This window comes from Callospermophilus lateralis, chromosome 1 (genome assembly GCF_048772815.1).
Source record: "Callospermophilus lateralis isolate mCalLat2 chromosome 1, mCalLat2.hap1, whole genome shotgun sequence".
Taxonomy (NCBI): domain Eukaryota; kingdom Metazoa; phylum Chordata; class Mammalia; order Rodentia; family Sciuridae; genus Callospermophilus; species Callospermophilus lateralis.
In genome coordinates this window covers 171,982,556-171,996,847 of record NC_135305.1, presented here as the reverse complement: position 1 = coordinate 171,996,847, position 14,292 = coordinate 171,982,556, and the positions used below count along the sequence as shown (strand labels likewise).

At 43.0% G+C, this 14,292-nt stretch overlaps 1 protein-coding gene across 3 annotated transcripts in view; it reads left to right on the top strand.

The window, feature by feature from the left end:
• Positions 1–14,292, top strand: part of Ptprg (protein tyrosine phosphatase receptor type G) — a 713,787-nt gene that overhangs the window by 605,847 nt on the left and 93,648 nt on the right. For all 3 annotated transcript variants that reach the window (XM_076870736.1, XM_076870676.1, XM_076870809.1), the window contains exons 10-12: positions 115–223; positions 7,279–7,328; positions 9,088–9,868. In XM_076870736.1, the coding sequence (XP_076726851.1) occupies positions 115–223; positions 7,279–7,328; positions 9,088–9,868 (940 nt within the window). The remainder of the gene's footprint in view (positions 1–114; positions 224–7,278; positions 7,329–9,087; positions 9,869–14,292) is intronic.

The following is a 14,292-nucleotide window of genomic DNA, read 5'->3' as shown; positions in this document are numbered from 1 at the left end:
AGTGGGGAACACCACGTGTGCCAGGATTTGCCAGGGTATCCAGATTTACTTTTGAGCACAAAGTGTGCCTGGCTTTCAGAAGAAACTCACTGCCTCCTCTTTTTTCCCCTGCAGAAAGCCACCATTAGCCATGTCTCACCCGATAGCCTTTACCTGTTCCGAGTCCAGGCCGTGTGTCGGAATGACATGCGCAGCGACTTCAGCCAGACGATGCTCTTCCAAGGTAAGGCTGGTTTCCCTCTCACTCCCACCTGACCCTCTGTTCATGCTTTGTCCTTTTCCTGGAGGGGTTTGGGCACAAGAACACAAACCCAGCCTAAGGGTCCACGTAGGCATTTAAAGCACACCTAGAAAGCCCCAGGAATTTGTATCTGTCTTTGAGGTTGGACATACCCTAGGTCAGAAGAGGGGAAGAAAAGCAAAGCAGTTTTTGGCTTATTGATTTTATTGTTATTTTCCAACTGTGGGGAACCAGGCATGTGGGCTTTTCCACTACCCATTGTCTAGCCCCGTGTCAGAGTGTGTTGGCAGGTGTTTGGATTTCCAACATGATTCTGTCTATTGTTCCCTCAAGAACTGCAGCCAGGGCTCGGATGCAGCCTGGTGGAAGAGCACTTGCCCAGCATGCATGAGGCCCTGGGTTCCATCTCCAGCACCACACTTTAAAAAAAAAAAAAAAAACCTAGAGCCCCAAATATGTGATTCACCTTTCCCACTTGCAAGCCACAGACAAGCCCTTGCGCTTTTTTGTATTTTTTTATTTAGAGACAGGGTCTCACTGAGTTGCTTAGCACTACACTTTTGCTGAAGCTGACTTTGAACTCATGATCCTCCTGCCTCAGCCTCCTGAGCCACTGGGATGATTGGCATGCACCACCGTGCCCAACAAGATACATAACTATTTAATGGGATATTTTTTTTTAAGAAAACAAAATCAGTACAAAGAATTTTAAATGAAGATGAGGGGCTTGGGATACTGTAGCTCAGTGGTAGGTAGAATACATGCTTACCTTGCCCTTGGTTTAATCGCTAGCACCAAACATATAATAATAAAAATTTAAAAATAAAGATAGGATGCATTCTGTCTTACTTGCCCCAGCCTAATCTTGGTACTGGTTCCAAAAACAGGCAGCCCTATGGGCCAGAGGTTGTGGATTTGGTTTTCTGATAGGCACTCTGAGCAGTGTACAAGTAAGGACCAGGGCATTGGACGGGACTCTGGCAGTCTGAGGCCCTTCCTGCTCAGGATCTTTACTTCTTAGGGGCCTCAACTTTCCCATTTCCAAAATGATAAACCTGCACCCCAGGATACTGATTCTTAACCTTTTTGAGTCCCTGAAAAATGCAGAAATCCTCTAGAACATATCATAGGTCATAGATGAGCAGCATCAGCATAGGGAGATGGTCACAGGCATCTGAGTTCTTACAAGGTGCCCCTGGTGACTGGCACACACATTAAGGGCTGGCAAATGCCAGGTTGGAGCCAGGGATCTGGAGTGAGGGTCTCCAGTGAGTCCTGGCTAGCCACTGTGCCACTCTTGAGAACATCTCTTATCTTGGAGCTACATATAGCCTGCCAATCCAAAAAAGTGGTGGTATTGACAGTACCAACCTCACTGGATCCTTGTAGAGTGACAGGTGAGGCATATTAAAGAACTAGCATAGTGTTAATTACTGGCAGTGCTGTTGACATCTCCTTAATACAGATTGAGTATCCCTTATCTGAAATGATCAGATGTGTTTCACACTTCAAAGTTTTGTTGATTTTGGAGCATTTGCATAGACTTTACCAGTCAAACATCCCTACTTAGTAACTAAATGATTTTCTCCTTGTGCATCCTGAACACATCCTGAGCATCCTGGATCATTTTGGAACACAAACTCAAGATCCAAAATGATCCAGAATTTAAAACCATTTCTCAGTGCTTATAAAGTTTTGGACTTTGAATTTTGGGGAGGATTTTTGGATTTTTAGATTAGCAATGCTCAATGTGTATTTTAGTTTGATGTAAAAAAAAAAAAAAAAAAAGTGATGAACTCAGGGCAAGAGGCCCTCTGGCCTAGATTTCTTTCAAGGCGTCTTTCTAGCTCAAAAATTTTACATGTAGTATTTATTCTTTGCTAATGATCTCATCCTTTCTATTTAAACTAGTCAAAATTAGCTTGATTGCGGTTTTACATAAGTAAATCTCACTCACTCTGTCTATCCATACACTGAATATATTAACCCTTTCTGAGTGTTAAGACCATGAGCCAAGGGGAGAGAGAAGGGAGGGCAGACTGGGAGCTTGCTACGGCCGGGCCTAGGAATTTCAGACATATCAATCATGATTAGGCCTCCCCTGTGCTCCATCCAAGAACTCTAGATCTACAGAGCTGCCTCTTCTGATGAATAGCCCTTGAGCTGCCTGGCTTTCACGCTGACTTTGAAAAATTAAATGTTTATAATATAATGCAATTCAAAAAGGCCCTGTCAGCTGTAAACTCAAAGCAAAGAGTGTTTTAAATGTCTGATCACAGTGACTTATTAAAAATGGCTGGTGTCTCCTTTGTCCAACAATATCTTTGCTCAGAGGTGGACAGGAGTTTGCTCCATGTGTCCTGGAGCTTACTCCTGAAGGTGCGTCAAGGGGCGGGATCTTTCTTTACACCTGCCCATGTTAGCTTCAGCATTTTTTTCTACAACACATGTACATAGTGTAAAAACCTAGATCTTGATGCGGGTAAGCTTACTTAGGTTTTCTGCTATGCCAGGTGTAGGCAGTTAGGAGCAAGAGAGGCCAGGGTACCAAATTCATCAATGTGAACTTAAGATTCAAAAGGAAAGAAAAATTTTTAAAAAGGTTAGAGAATTCTATAGCAGCTTTGTTCACAGTAATAAATATGCATATGATTTCGGGGGCTGGGGATGTGGCTCAAGTGGTAGCGCGATCGCCTGGCATGCGTGCAGCCCGGGTTCGATCCTCAGCACCACATACAAACACAGATGTTGTGTCTGCCGAGAACTGGAAAAAATAAATATTAAAATTCTCTCTCTCTCTCTCTCTTTCTCTCTCTTAAAAAAAAAAAAAGATTCAAAAGGAAAGAAAAATTTTTAAAAAGGTTAGAGAATTCTATAGCAGCTTTGTTCACAGTAATAAATGTGCATATGATTTGGGAACTCGAGAAAGTCACATGGAATATTTTACCTATTGTAGTAACTATTACAATATTTATGTATAGAAGATAATCAGTATATTTACCTTACTGTGGTAAATATAATAGCCATAATACTAACAAGCGGTATTTTTGAAGTGGCTCACCATTACCAGGCATTTTTACATAAATTACTTCATCTGAACTTCACTTGGTGGCAGCCACTAAGGTTATGTGTTTTATAAATGGGGAAATAATGTTCAGGATGCACAAGGAGAAAATCATTTAGCTACTAAGTAGAGTTTGCTCCTCCTCCTCCTCCTCCTCTTCTTCTTCTTCTTATTATTATCATTTTTTTTTTTTTTTGTATCAGGGATTGAACCCAAGGATACTTAAGCACTAAGCCACATCCCCAGACCTTTTTATATTTTAATATTTTATTTAGAGATAGAGTCTGCCTGAGTTGCTTAGGGCCTCACTAAGTTGCTGAGGCTGGCCTTGAACTTCTGATCCTCCTGCCTCAGCCTCCTGAGCCACTGGGATTACAGGTGTGGCCATCACATCTAACTTCTTTTCTTATTCTAAAGCCCAATCATTTGCAGCCATGAAACACCCTAAAGAGTTATGACTCAATAGCCCAGCTGTTCAAAGAAAGGATAAAACAGTAGCTGACTAAGTATTCCAAGCCATTTCCCAGATCTCAGCAGTCACAGGAAGAGGGCTGGGGTGGGGGGGGTTCCTGAGTCACAGACCCCCAGGAGACAGCCTGGAGAAGCTCACAGATCCTCCCTCAGAATGGTTTTAAATCAATGAGTAGAATACATAGCAGAGGAACCAATTATGTTTAAATTCAGTTGTCAAAATATTTTAAACCAATCTGAGATTGAGCAGTATATGCGCTAACTGTAGTAAAGTTTTAAATGACAAACAGCTGGCCTGTGAGTGGCTGTTATTTCTGAGCATTGATGAACATCAGTGATATTCCCAAATAACCGCTATAATGCCAAAGCAGCGTGAAAACAATGGATCCTGAGAACGCAGCTGAGATCGGCTGCCTGTGTCCTTCACGACAGGAGGTGCACAACTGCAGGGAGCTTAGCCAGAATACAGATGTCACACACACCCCCACCCCTCATCCCTGCATTTCATTAGGCCCCTGGTCCAGGTTTAAGGACTTCTGATCTGAGAGTTCTTGAAGAAAGTTCCTGGTCACCAGAGCTACCACTGACCCTAATAAAGAGTGTGCAAGACTAACAAAAATCTGGCACGCAGATGGAGTGACTGTTGAGTTTGTTGGCCTTCGTTAGAGCCCTTTCTAAAGGGCAGGTAAGGCCAGTCTCCTGAGAACTTTCCTTCCTGTGTTAATGGAGGGAGGCGTGTTCACCTGTCCAAGCAGTTGAGGTCTGGATGCCTGGGCAACTCCATGATCATGGGAGGCCACTTGTAGTCCCCGTGAGACCCACACTGTTTGTTCCATGGCTGCCTTGTTGGACCTGGAATCTACCCAGTTGCTTTGCCTTCTAGATTCATCTCTTCCCCACATGAGCCTCTTTACATATTTCAGTATCCAACTATGCAAAATGAACGTGTCTTTAGGTCAAGGGGTTGCACACTCAGGTGCCTGGGTAGGGGGCAGGCATAGGATAGGTTGTGAATGAAGGGAGGGTTCTCCGTGGGAAATGTGAGACCATGCGCCCAGCTAAAGGGGGTGACAGATCCTTGGCCCCAGCCAAGTGTTGCCCTGTATGGAAGTTACCCAGTTTTGCCAACATCATAATTTTGCAGATCAATGTTCAACTGAGAGTTTTTGAGGTGGACGCCTTTACAATGTTGGGAGAAGATTTGATTTTTTTTTTTTTTTATACTAAGGATTGAACCCAGAGGCACTTAAATACTGAGCCATATCCCCAGACTTTTTTGTTTAAGACAGGTTGCTAAGGCTGGCTTTGAACTTGTGATTCTCCTGCCTCAGTTTCCCAAGCTGCTAGGATTGTAGGCTCAATTTCTTAAAAGAGACTTACAAGGCAAACAAAATTATATGTAGGTCACTTGACATTTTTGATGTAGTTGTAAAAACTGTAGCAGGCACAGGGTATTTAGGTAATTAGCATTTGGGGCTAGTTTTTCAGTGCAGTGTATGTAGGAGGCAGATTTTTCGCTTCTTCCAGCACTTTTGGTTTTTGCTTTAACCACAAAGTTTGATGTTTTTAAGTTCTGTTGTTTAGCATTATTCATAATAGCAAAAAGATAGAAGCAGATGAATGGATAAACAAAATATGGTATATATGGCTGTCCTTGAGGAGATTATGCTAATCAGAATAAGCCAATCACAAAACCACCAATACACAGGGTGACATTTATACTAGATGTCCAGAGAAGTTCAATTTATAGGAATGTTAAGTAGAGAGGTGATTGCCAGGGTTGAGGGTAGGAGGAAATGAGCAGTTGTTTCAGGTATGTAGAGTTCCAATTTTCCAAGATGAAGAAGTTCTAGAGAGAAAAGGTAGTGGTGGTTGGTTGCACAATAACGTGAACACATTCTTAACACTACTGAACCATAGACCTAAAAATGGATCACCATGCTGGGCACAGTGGTACACACACCTGTAATCCCAGTGACTCGGGAGGCTGAGGCAGGAGGATCACAAACAAGTTCAAAGCCAGCCTCAACAATTTTAGCAAGGTGCTAAGCAACTCAGCAAGACCCTGTCTCTAAATAAAATACAAAATCAGGCTGGGGATTTGGCTTAGTGGTCGAGTACCCCTGGGTTCAAACCCTGGTACCCACATCCCCACAAAAAAAAATGGATCAAGTGGCAAATTTAATATTGTGTATCTTACTATAATCGAAAAAATTAAGTTACATTGTTTAATTATAACCATATGGGAAAACAAAACTACAGGAAGAAATGAGCACCACTGAAAGGATAATGAATGATGAATATCAGCTAGTTTGACCATGTGAAACAGTGGCACTGTCTTAAGATTTTAAAACACAAAGAGAAATTAAATGAATAATAACATACAAAGGGGGTAAGATGCCTGGCGTGGTGGTGCACACCTGTAATCCCAGCAGGTCAGGAGGCTGGAGCAGGAGGATCATGAGTTCAAAGCCAGCCTCAGCAACTTAGTGAGTCCCTAAGCAACTCAGTGAGACCCTGTGTCTAAATAAAATCCAAAATAGGACTGGGGATGGTGCTCAGTGGTTGAGTGCCACTGGGTTCAATCCCCAGAACCCTTCCTCCCATAAAAAGTGGGGTAAGACAAAAAAATAGGCTTTGCTTCATTTTTTTAGATGATAAAAGTATTAATTGAAGAGAGGCATATTAGAATCCCAATGGATGATACAGGAAATGATGACCAAAAAGATCATTGAGAAGAACAATGGAATAATATAATTCCACTTAAATACAGTTCAAATATTGGCAAAATTCTAACAGAGTAGAATGTGGGCTAACTTTGGGGCTGAGTGGATATTATCTGGGTTGGGGGTGTAAGCAAACTTTTACAGCAGCAAAGCACCAGAGAATGTCTAGATCTTTTTTTTTTTATGATTAAAAACATCATTTACTACATGTTTAAATGATAATAGTTTGGACATATTGGAATACATAAATAAATACGTTTTTAAAATTAATTTTGCTGTCTTTTTTGGTATCTTAAAATGGGTGTTACACAGGTATTTACAAATGTAAAAAAATTGAATTGTATATTTAAATCTTGTGTACTTTACTGTATGGAAGTTGTACCTCAATATTAAAACAGAAAACTACCAAAAAATTTTAAATTTTAATCAGCACCTTAAGACAGGGGACAGCAAACTATGGATCACAGTCCAAATCTCCGCATGATTTTGTATGACTCGCAAGCAAGAAAGGATTTGGGGTTTTTTGGTTGTTGTTGGTGGTGGTGGTGGTTGTGATTTTTTTTTTTTTTTTTTTTTTGCATTTTTAAACGGTTGGACAAAACCTGCAGAGGAATATTTTATGACATGAGAACGTCATAAATATGTAATATATAATTTATATGTATGTATAAAAATTCAGATTCAGATTTGTGCTCACAATTAAAAATTTTGTTGGAAGTTCCCCTCCCCCCAAGAAGATTGTCTGTGGTTTACATTGCCATTCCTTTATTTTTCAGCTAATACCACTCGAATATTCCAGGGAACCAGGATTGTGAAAACAGGAGTGGTAAGTAAAGAAATAGTGGTTGCTTTGTCCTGGGTGGCTGTTAATTTGCATGCAGTTATGAGTGTTACCACAAGGTGGCAATATGATATTGTTGAATTGTACAATCTGAAGTGGTTAAAATAGAGAAAAATTATATTATTCACCCTTCGATACGTTTTGAAAAAGAGCTGTGCAATAGTGTTAGAGGTTTATATTGTATAATTTTGTAATTATTTTTGTTCCCTGAGATCAGATGATACAAGGGGGTTAATCTGTTCTGAGCCCTTCATCTGGCATAAAATAAAATTAAAGACTTTGTCACCTGCCTAGGGTTACAGAGATTTGCAGATTTCTGGAGCCTGAATTAATATCTCTGTTTCCCCATTCCTGATACAACTAATAACCATGGTGGTTATAATAATAATAGCCTGAAACTCACTAAGCACTTCTGAATTTCAGGCACAGGTTATTTTACTCACTTCTCAAAACAGCCACAAAATTGCATTACTATTCTCCCCATTTTACAAATGAGGAAAGTGAGGTTCATTGAGTTAAAGTAATGTGCCCAGCATCACCCAGAGAACAAGGAAGGGGTCATCAACTTGAGCCCAGGAAGCCTGACCTGTCTGTATCAAGTCAAGTCTCAGGTGGTATTTTGTCTTCATTAATGAACTTCGGAACTCAACTTTGCTAACCTGGTCTTCCTTAAAGTACCAAGTGTTCACTTGACGATGAAGTCAAGAAACCTGAGTTGCTCCCGTTATTGTTTTGAATTGTATAAATGATGGGATGGAATTTTGGATTGTAGCTTGTGAGAACTAAACTATCTCGGAACAGAAAAATTTATTATTTTCATAGATACCTTATATGAATAAAACTCCATAACTGATCCTCATAGTATAGTGATCAGGATGAGCTGAGATTTGCCAGTAGGTAGCCGTGCCTCTGATCTTCCTAGCTCAGTACCTGGGGTAAGCTCCTGGACACTGTCCTCACCTATCAGATGGGGTGAGGATCAGATCTGCCTCCAGGGTAGCATGGAAAACCTTGGTACACAATTGGCACTTGTTGAGTGCAACTCTTGATATTGTTGTTAATGTTGTTGTCATCTACATGGGCATAGATTTTGCCATGGACCAGCCCAGAGACTCTGAAAGGTACCATGTCCATGGGCTCAGTGTAGAAAGATAGAAATGTAAGCCAGTTCCCAGAGCTGGCAGTGGGAAGTGTGACTCCTGCTCCTGACTATGTCACAGTGCCCCTGGCCAGGCCACTCCCCCTTTCTCTCCATCCGTTCCCTCAGGGAAAGATGGTGGAGTTGGACATGATTCCTTAGGGCCCTTCCAGACCTAAGAGCTACGTGTTCACCAGAATTTCCAATGGTTGACATAAAAGCATGAAACTCGTGCCCTTTGTCACCTTGAGAATAGTAGACAATCTAATATTGCCAAGTTGTCACTTTTCACTGTCTTTAAGCCAACTTGAATGCCACACTTAACTTTTGTGCCACCTAGCCTCATCCTAAGCAACATCAGTGACATTGTGTTTGCTACACTAGTTAAATGTTTTAATGCATCCAAATTATTTATAAAACCATTAAAATAAGAGTTGGCCACCCATGGTCAACATTTGCACCAACCATTGGGGGACCACATGGATGGATGAGTCAAACTCTATGAGGTTTTTGCAAACCAGAGTCTCATTCTCAGTCTTAATTACTGATACTTGTCTGCTTTTTCATTCCTCTGCTGCTTCTGCAACCTCCTGGTGACCTTTTTAGCCCACAGCCTCTCCTGCCTCTTCAGCTGACATGGCCCCCATCAGCTCGGGATCTTCCACCTGGACGTCCTCTGGCATCCCCTTCTCATTTGTTTCCATGGCAACTGGGATGGGCCCCTCCTCCAGTGGAAGCCAAGCCACCGTGGCCTCAGTGGTCACCAGCACGCTCCTTGCAGGCCTGGGTTTTGGGGGAGGGGGCATCTCCTCCTTCCCCAGCACTGTGTGGCCCACGCGCCTCCCCACTGCTGCCTCCGCCAGCAAGCAGGCGGTGAGGCCAGTGCTTGCGACCACGGAGGCCCTGGCTTCTCCAGGGCCCGACGGTGATTCTGCACCCACCAAAGACAGCGAGGGCACAGAAGATGGGGAGAAGGATGAGAAAAACGAGAGTGAGGATGGAGAACGGGAGCACGAGGAGGAAGGAGAGAAGGACTCGGAGAAGAAGGAGAAGAGCGGGGTGACTCGTGCCACCCAGGAGCAGAATCGGGTCATGCCCACCCCGACCCCTTCGTCTCCTAACAGGACTACGGAGGAGGGCGGGCATCAGACAATACCGGGACACAGGCAGGACCATCCTGCCACCCCTACAGAACAGCCAGGCCGGACAGGGGATGCCGCCCCAGGCCCGGACTCGGACGTGGTCACCCCCACCCAAGTGCCCCCCACAGCCACAGAGGAACATTATGCAGACAGCGATCCCAAGAAGCCCGAAGTACCATCTAAAAAGCCTGGGTCCCGAGGGGACCGATTTTCCGAGGATAGCAAATTTATCACTGTCAACCCAGGTAAGTGGGGCGGGTCCTCCTTTGAGGTTCTGTGCTGCTGGGACCCAGTCTAACCCTTTTTATAAGAACCGGGGTGGAGAATGAAAATTCAGAAAGTAGTAGAGACTCTCAGTACTGTGTGTGCCCCTAAAGCAAGAGGAGTGCGTGTGTGTCCTTGCCTGTGCTGACCGCAGGTGTCTCCCTGTTCTATTCCTATAAAAGAACCTAGCCTCTGATCTTGGCTGAAATAATCCTCTTCTTGATACTTATGTCCTTGCCTTGGAGTACCTCCCAAGACTTCAACCAGGCAGTGAGAAAAGTGAATAAAAAAGACAGTAATCCTAAGAAGTTTACCCATGAAGATTTCATCCCTTAACCCTTAATTAGCACATGGGCAGTCAGTGTTGTGTGGGGCACTTGGCTGGATTCTGCATCCAGGACTCCCAGAACCTGCCTCCTGGGATAAAGGGAAAGACAGATGATTGGCAGCAGCTCCCTAGAGCACAAGTCAGGAAGCAGGGTAGCAGGAACAGTAGAGGGCCATCCACTTAGGTCATTATGTGGCAAGCCAGAAAACTGCCTAACTATAAAGAGTTTTTTTTTAATTGTTGTTTGTTTTTAGTATTTTTTTTTTTTTTAGTTGTAGATGGACACAATGCCTTTATTTTATTTATTTATTTTTATTGTTTTAATGTGGTGCTGAGGATGGAACCCAGTGCCTTTCACGTGGGAGGCAAGTGCTCTACCACTGAGCCACAACCCCAGTCCCCTAACTAAAGTTTTTGATTATAAAATGATAACAGAGAAAATAATCACAATGTCATCAAAGAGAATTAGGAGAAGGTCAGGGACCTACTCCTGAAACCTTATTAATCCATGGTCTTGTACCACAAAAATGTGGCCCTCTATCCCAGAGCTGCCATTGGCTGTATGAGTTACCCAGTGTCCAGACCAGGGCGTGGCTGGTCTGGCCTCTGCTTGCTGTGACAATTTTTTCCTTTTTTGCTTTATCATATGCTCAAGTCTTAATGAACCATTCTGATAGTTTCCACAAGGGAGCTATAGCATGAAGGGTTGTTATTGTTGTGAGGGGTTTTCTTAATAAGAAATTCTTCGTTTTGCCAGACTACAAGATGTTTAGCAACAATTTTTTTTCTTTCTTTCTTTCTTTTTTTTTTTTTTTTTTTTTTTGCGTCTAAGCTGTTGTGGAGTTATAAGAGTGCAAAAAAAAAAAAGGCAACTGGTAAATATTTATTTGCTTTTGCACTTGTAAACATTAAAATTCATCTAAAGCTGAGATCTCGTATGTTAAGATACAACTTAGAATAAATTTTCATGTTTTGAATTACTTTCCTCTTAAAGCTGGTATGAACTAATTTTTTAAAGTAGGGGTCTCCCTATGGATGTTGCTCAGTTTGTTACAGCTTTAGGGAAAGGTGCTCAGGAGCCTCGTGTGGAATTAAGTGAAGGAAATATGGACCCCTTATGAAGCTGTTCCTTGATGAACATGACTTTCCCTCTAGGGATTGCTGAGAGAAAGCTGAATTTCTTGCACTTGAAGACATCATAGAAAAAAAATAATAAGGAGTGCCCACTGTAGCCCTGGCACTGAACTAGGCATTGGGATGAGACCCTAGATCAAGACAGACTTCTGTTTTCCTGGGGTTTATAGTCTAATGGGGGAGCTTGAAACTACTGCATTAAACAAATGCATGACTTTTAAATAGTGTTCATTGCTGAAGTCAGGGAGAGGGACAGTATGACCGTGAGTCGCCAAGGATGACATTTGAGCAGTGGACCATGTGCTGAGGAGAAGCCATGTTGAGATCCACAGAAGAGCATTCTAGGCTGCAGGAACAGCAGGTATAGCAGGACCCTAAAGTGGGCATGAGTTTGGATGGGTTGAGGAGCTATCAGAAAGAAGGCCACTGGAGTGAGAACATGGGGGAAGAAGTGAAGCGTGAATTCAGAGGCTGGCACAAGTCCTGTGTGGGAGGGGTTCATTGGCCATGCTGAGGATTGGTTGTACTTGAAATGGGAAACCAATGGCAGAGTCCCTCTCGTTAATTTTTTTGAAAGATCACTTGGGCCTTTGCATGGAAATCATAGGGGAGCCCTGATTAGGACTCACTGGTTATATGGCGAGGACCAGCCATTGTATTTTCTCCCAAAACACGGGGTGGGTTTAGAACTGTTCTTTGAGCTTGTGTGGTTTGACCTCTAGACTAAAGGTTCTGGCAAATAGTGTCCTCAGATCTTTCTTTGACTATGCTTTCGAAAAATATGGCTGCTGAGAGCTCAGTTGGGAGTAGTCACAGCTCTAGAGGCTGGAAATGGTGTGGAGTCCAGGACTACTCCAGGTGGGTGGCAATGAGTTCCTGCCACTGGATTCGGATTCCAGGGAGAGGGGAGAAAAAAAACGAGGGACAACCTTGGAGATTTCCAGTTCCAGGTATGGGGCATGTGCATCTCTAGGTATTAGAGAACATTTTATAGTCTTGAGGAGAGTGGCTTTTGGAATCAGATCATCTTAGCTCAGTCCCTTATTCACTCCATCTCTTCATCTGTAATGTGGAGATTATACTAGCCCATTGGTGCAAAGGATGATGTGGATAAAGGAGGAGTCATGTTGAGATCCACGGAAGAGCATCCACCTCCTTCTTGGTGACGAGGAAGGAGGTACTCTCAGCAGGAATAATGGCAACTATGAGGAATCCCCCTACGTGTGTGTGTGTGTGTGTGTGTGCGTGCGCGCGCGTTTGATATCAGGGATTGAACCTAGGAGCACTTAACCACTAAGCCATATCCCAGCCTTTTTTTTTTAATTTTGTGGCAGGGTCTCACTAAGTTGCTGAGCTTGGCTTTGAACTTACAATTCTCCTGCCTCAGCTCCCACATCACTGAGATTATAAGCGTGTGCCACCATGCCCGGCACAACATGTCTTTTTTGCAGACATCCATGGACATTGAAGAGCATATCAAGACTGGTCCCCAGTTAGCTGGCTTTAAAAATGACCTCCAGGGCTGGGGTTGTGGCTTTAGTGGTATAGCGCTCGCCTCGCACATGTGAGGCCCTGGGTTCAAGCCTCAGCACCACATAAACATAAATAAATAAAAGATATTGTATTCAATTACAACTAAAAAAAAATGACCTCCAAGAACAACTGTCCATCCTGGGCACTGGTAAATCTGGCTTCTCCATGCCAATGGGAAGATCCACTCCTCCCTAAAGCCAAAGAGGTGCTTCCTTCAGAATTTCAGGCAATTTGAATTTGAAAGTGGTGGTAGAGATTGTTTAAGCCAGGGTTTGGCAGACTTTTCCAGCAAATACCAGATAGTAAATATTTGTAGCTTTGCCATAGGTGTTGGTTGCGACCACTCCGTTCTGTCTCCCAACAGCCACAGCAGCCACAGAAAAGACATAAATAAGTGGATGTGATTGGAGGCCAGGGAACTTTGTCTACAAAAACAGGCAGTGGGCCCAATGGGGCCCATGAACTGTCATTTGCTGGTTCCTGGTTTAAGCAGAAATAATAGTGTGTGTGTGTGTGTGTGTGTGTGTGTGTGTGTGTGTGTTGTTTAATAAAGGTTGTAACTTGAAGGCAAAAATGGCAAGCCTACATGGGTCCATGATCCTCAAGGTCTCGCTACATCTCCATCCATCCATCCATCCCATCCTGCCCCCCATCTGCCTCCTCCCACTTGATGTTTGTTTTTTCAACTTAAATAATGGGTGTTTTACTATTAGTGGTGATTAATTTAAAAGACTTTGGACATACATTTGTTTGAGTCCATTGCACACTTAAATTATTTTCACATTAACTAAAAACAATTATTTGAATTAATATTTAGCCTCCTTGAGAAAAGTGATAGCATCTAAAGATATAAACTATTCTGTTTTTCTAAGTATCTTCAAAAGGCTTGTTTACAGTCCTTTAATAACATCCTTGAAGAGCTGAGTAATAGCTTTATCCCTTAAGGGAGAAAAGGAGGGGAATCCTTCTACAGATGAGGTGACAAAGTCAGGCACCTACAGAAATCAGACAGGCAATTTCAGTGACAGAAAAGGAGCAGGTGTTAAGCATTAGGGAATGGTGAGGTCTACAGCACACCAGGGAACTCCTGCCTTTTCTCAAGAGGGCCTTCTCAGCTGGGCTTGGTGGTTCCCAGCTGAGCATGGTGGTACACACCTGGAATCCCATCAGCTTGGGAGGCTGAGGCAGGAGGATTACAAGCTTGAGGCCAGCATGCGCAATTTAGCAAGACCCAGTCTCAAAATCAAAAATACAAAGGGCTGGGGATGAGGCTCTGTGATTAAGCACCCCTGGGCTCCATCCTTGGTACCAAAAAATTAATAATATCAATAAAAAGAGGGCCTTCCCAGTTCCATCTGATTCTTGCTTTGAAAATGCCTGGTGAGTCAAATGATTCAGGTTTTATTGCAG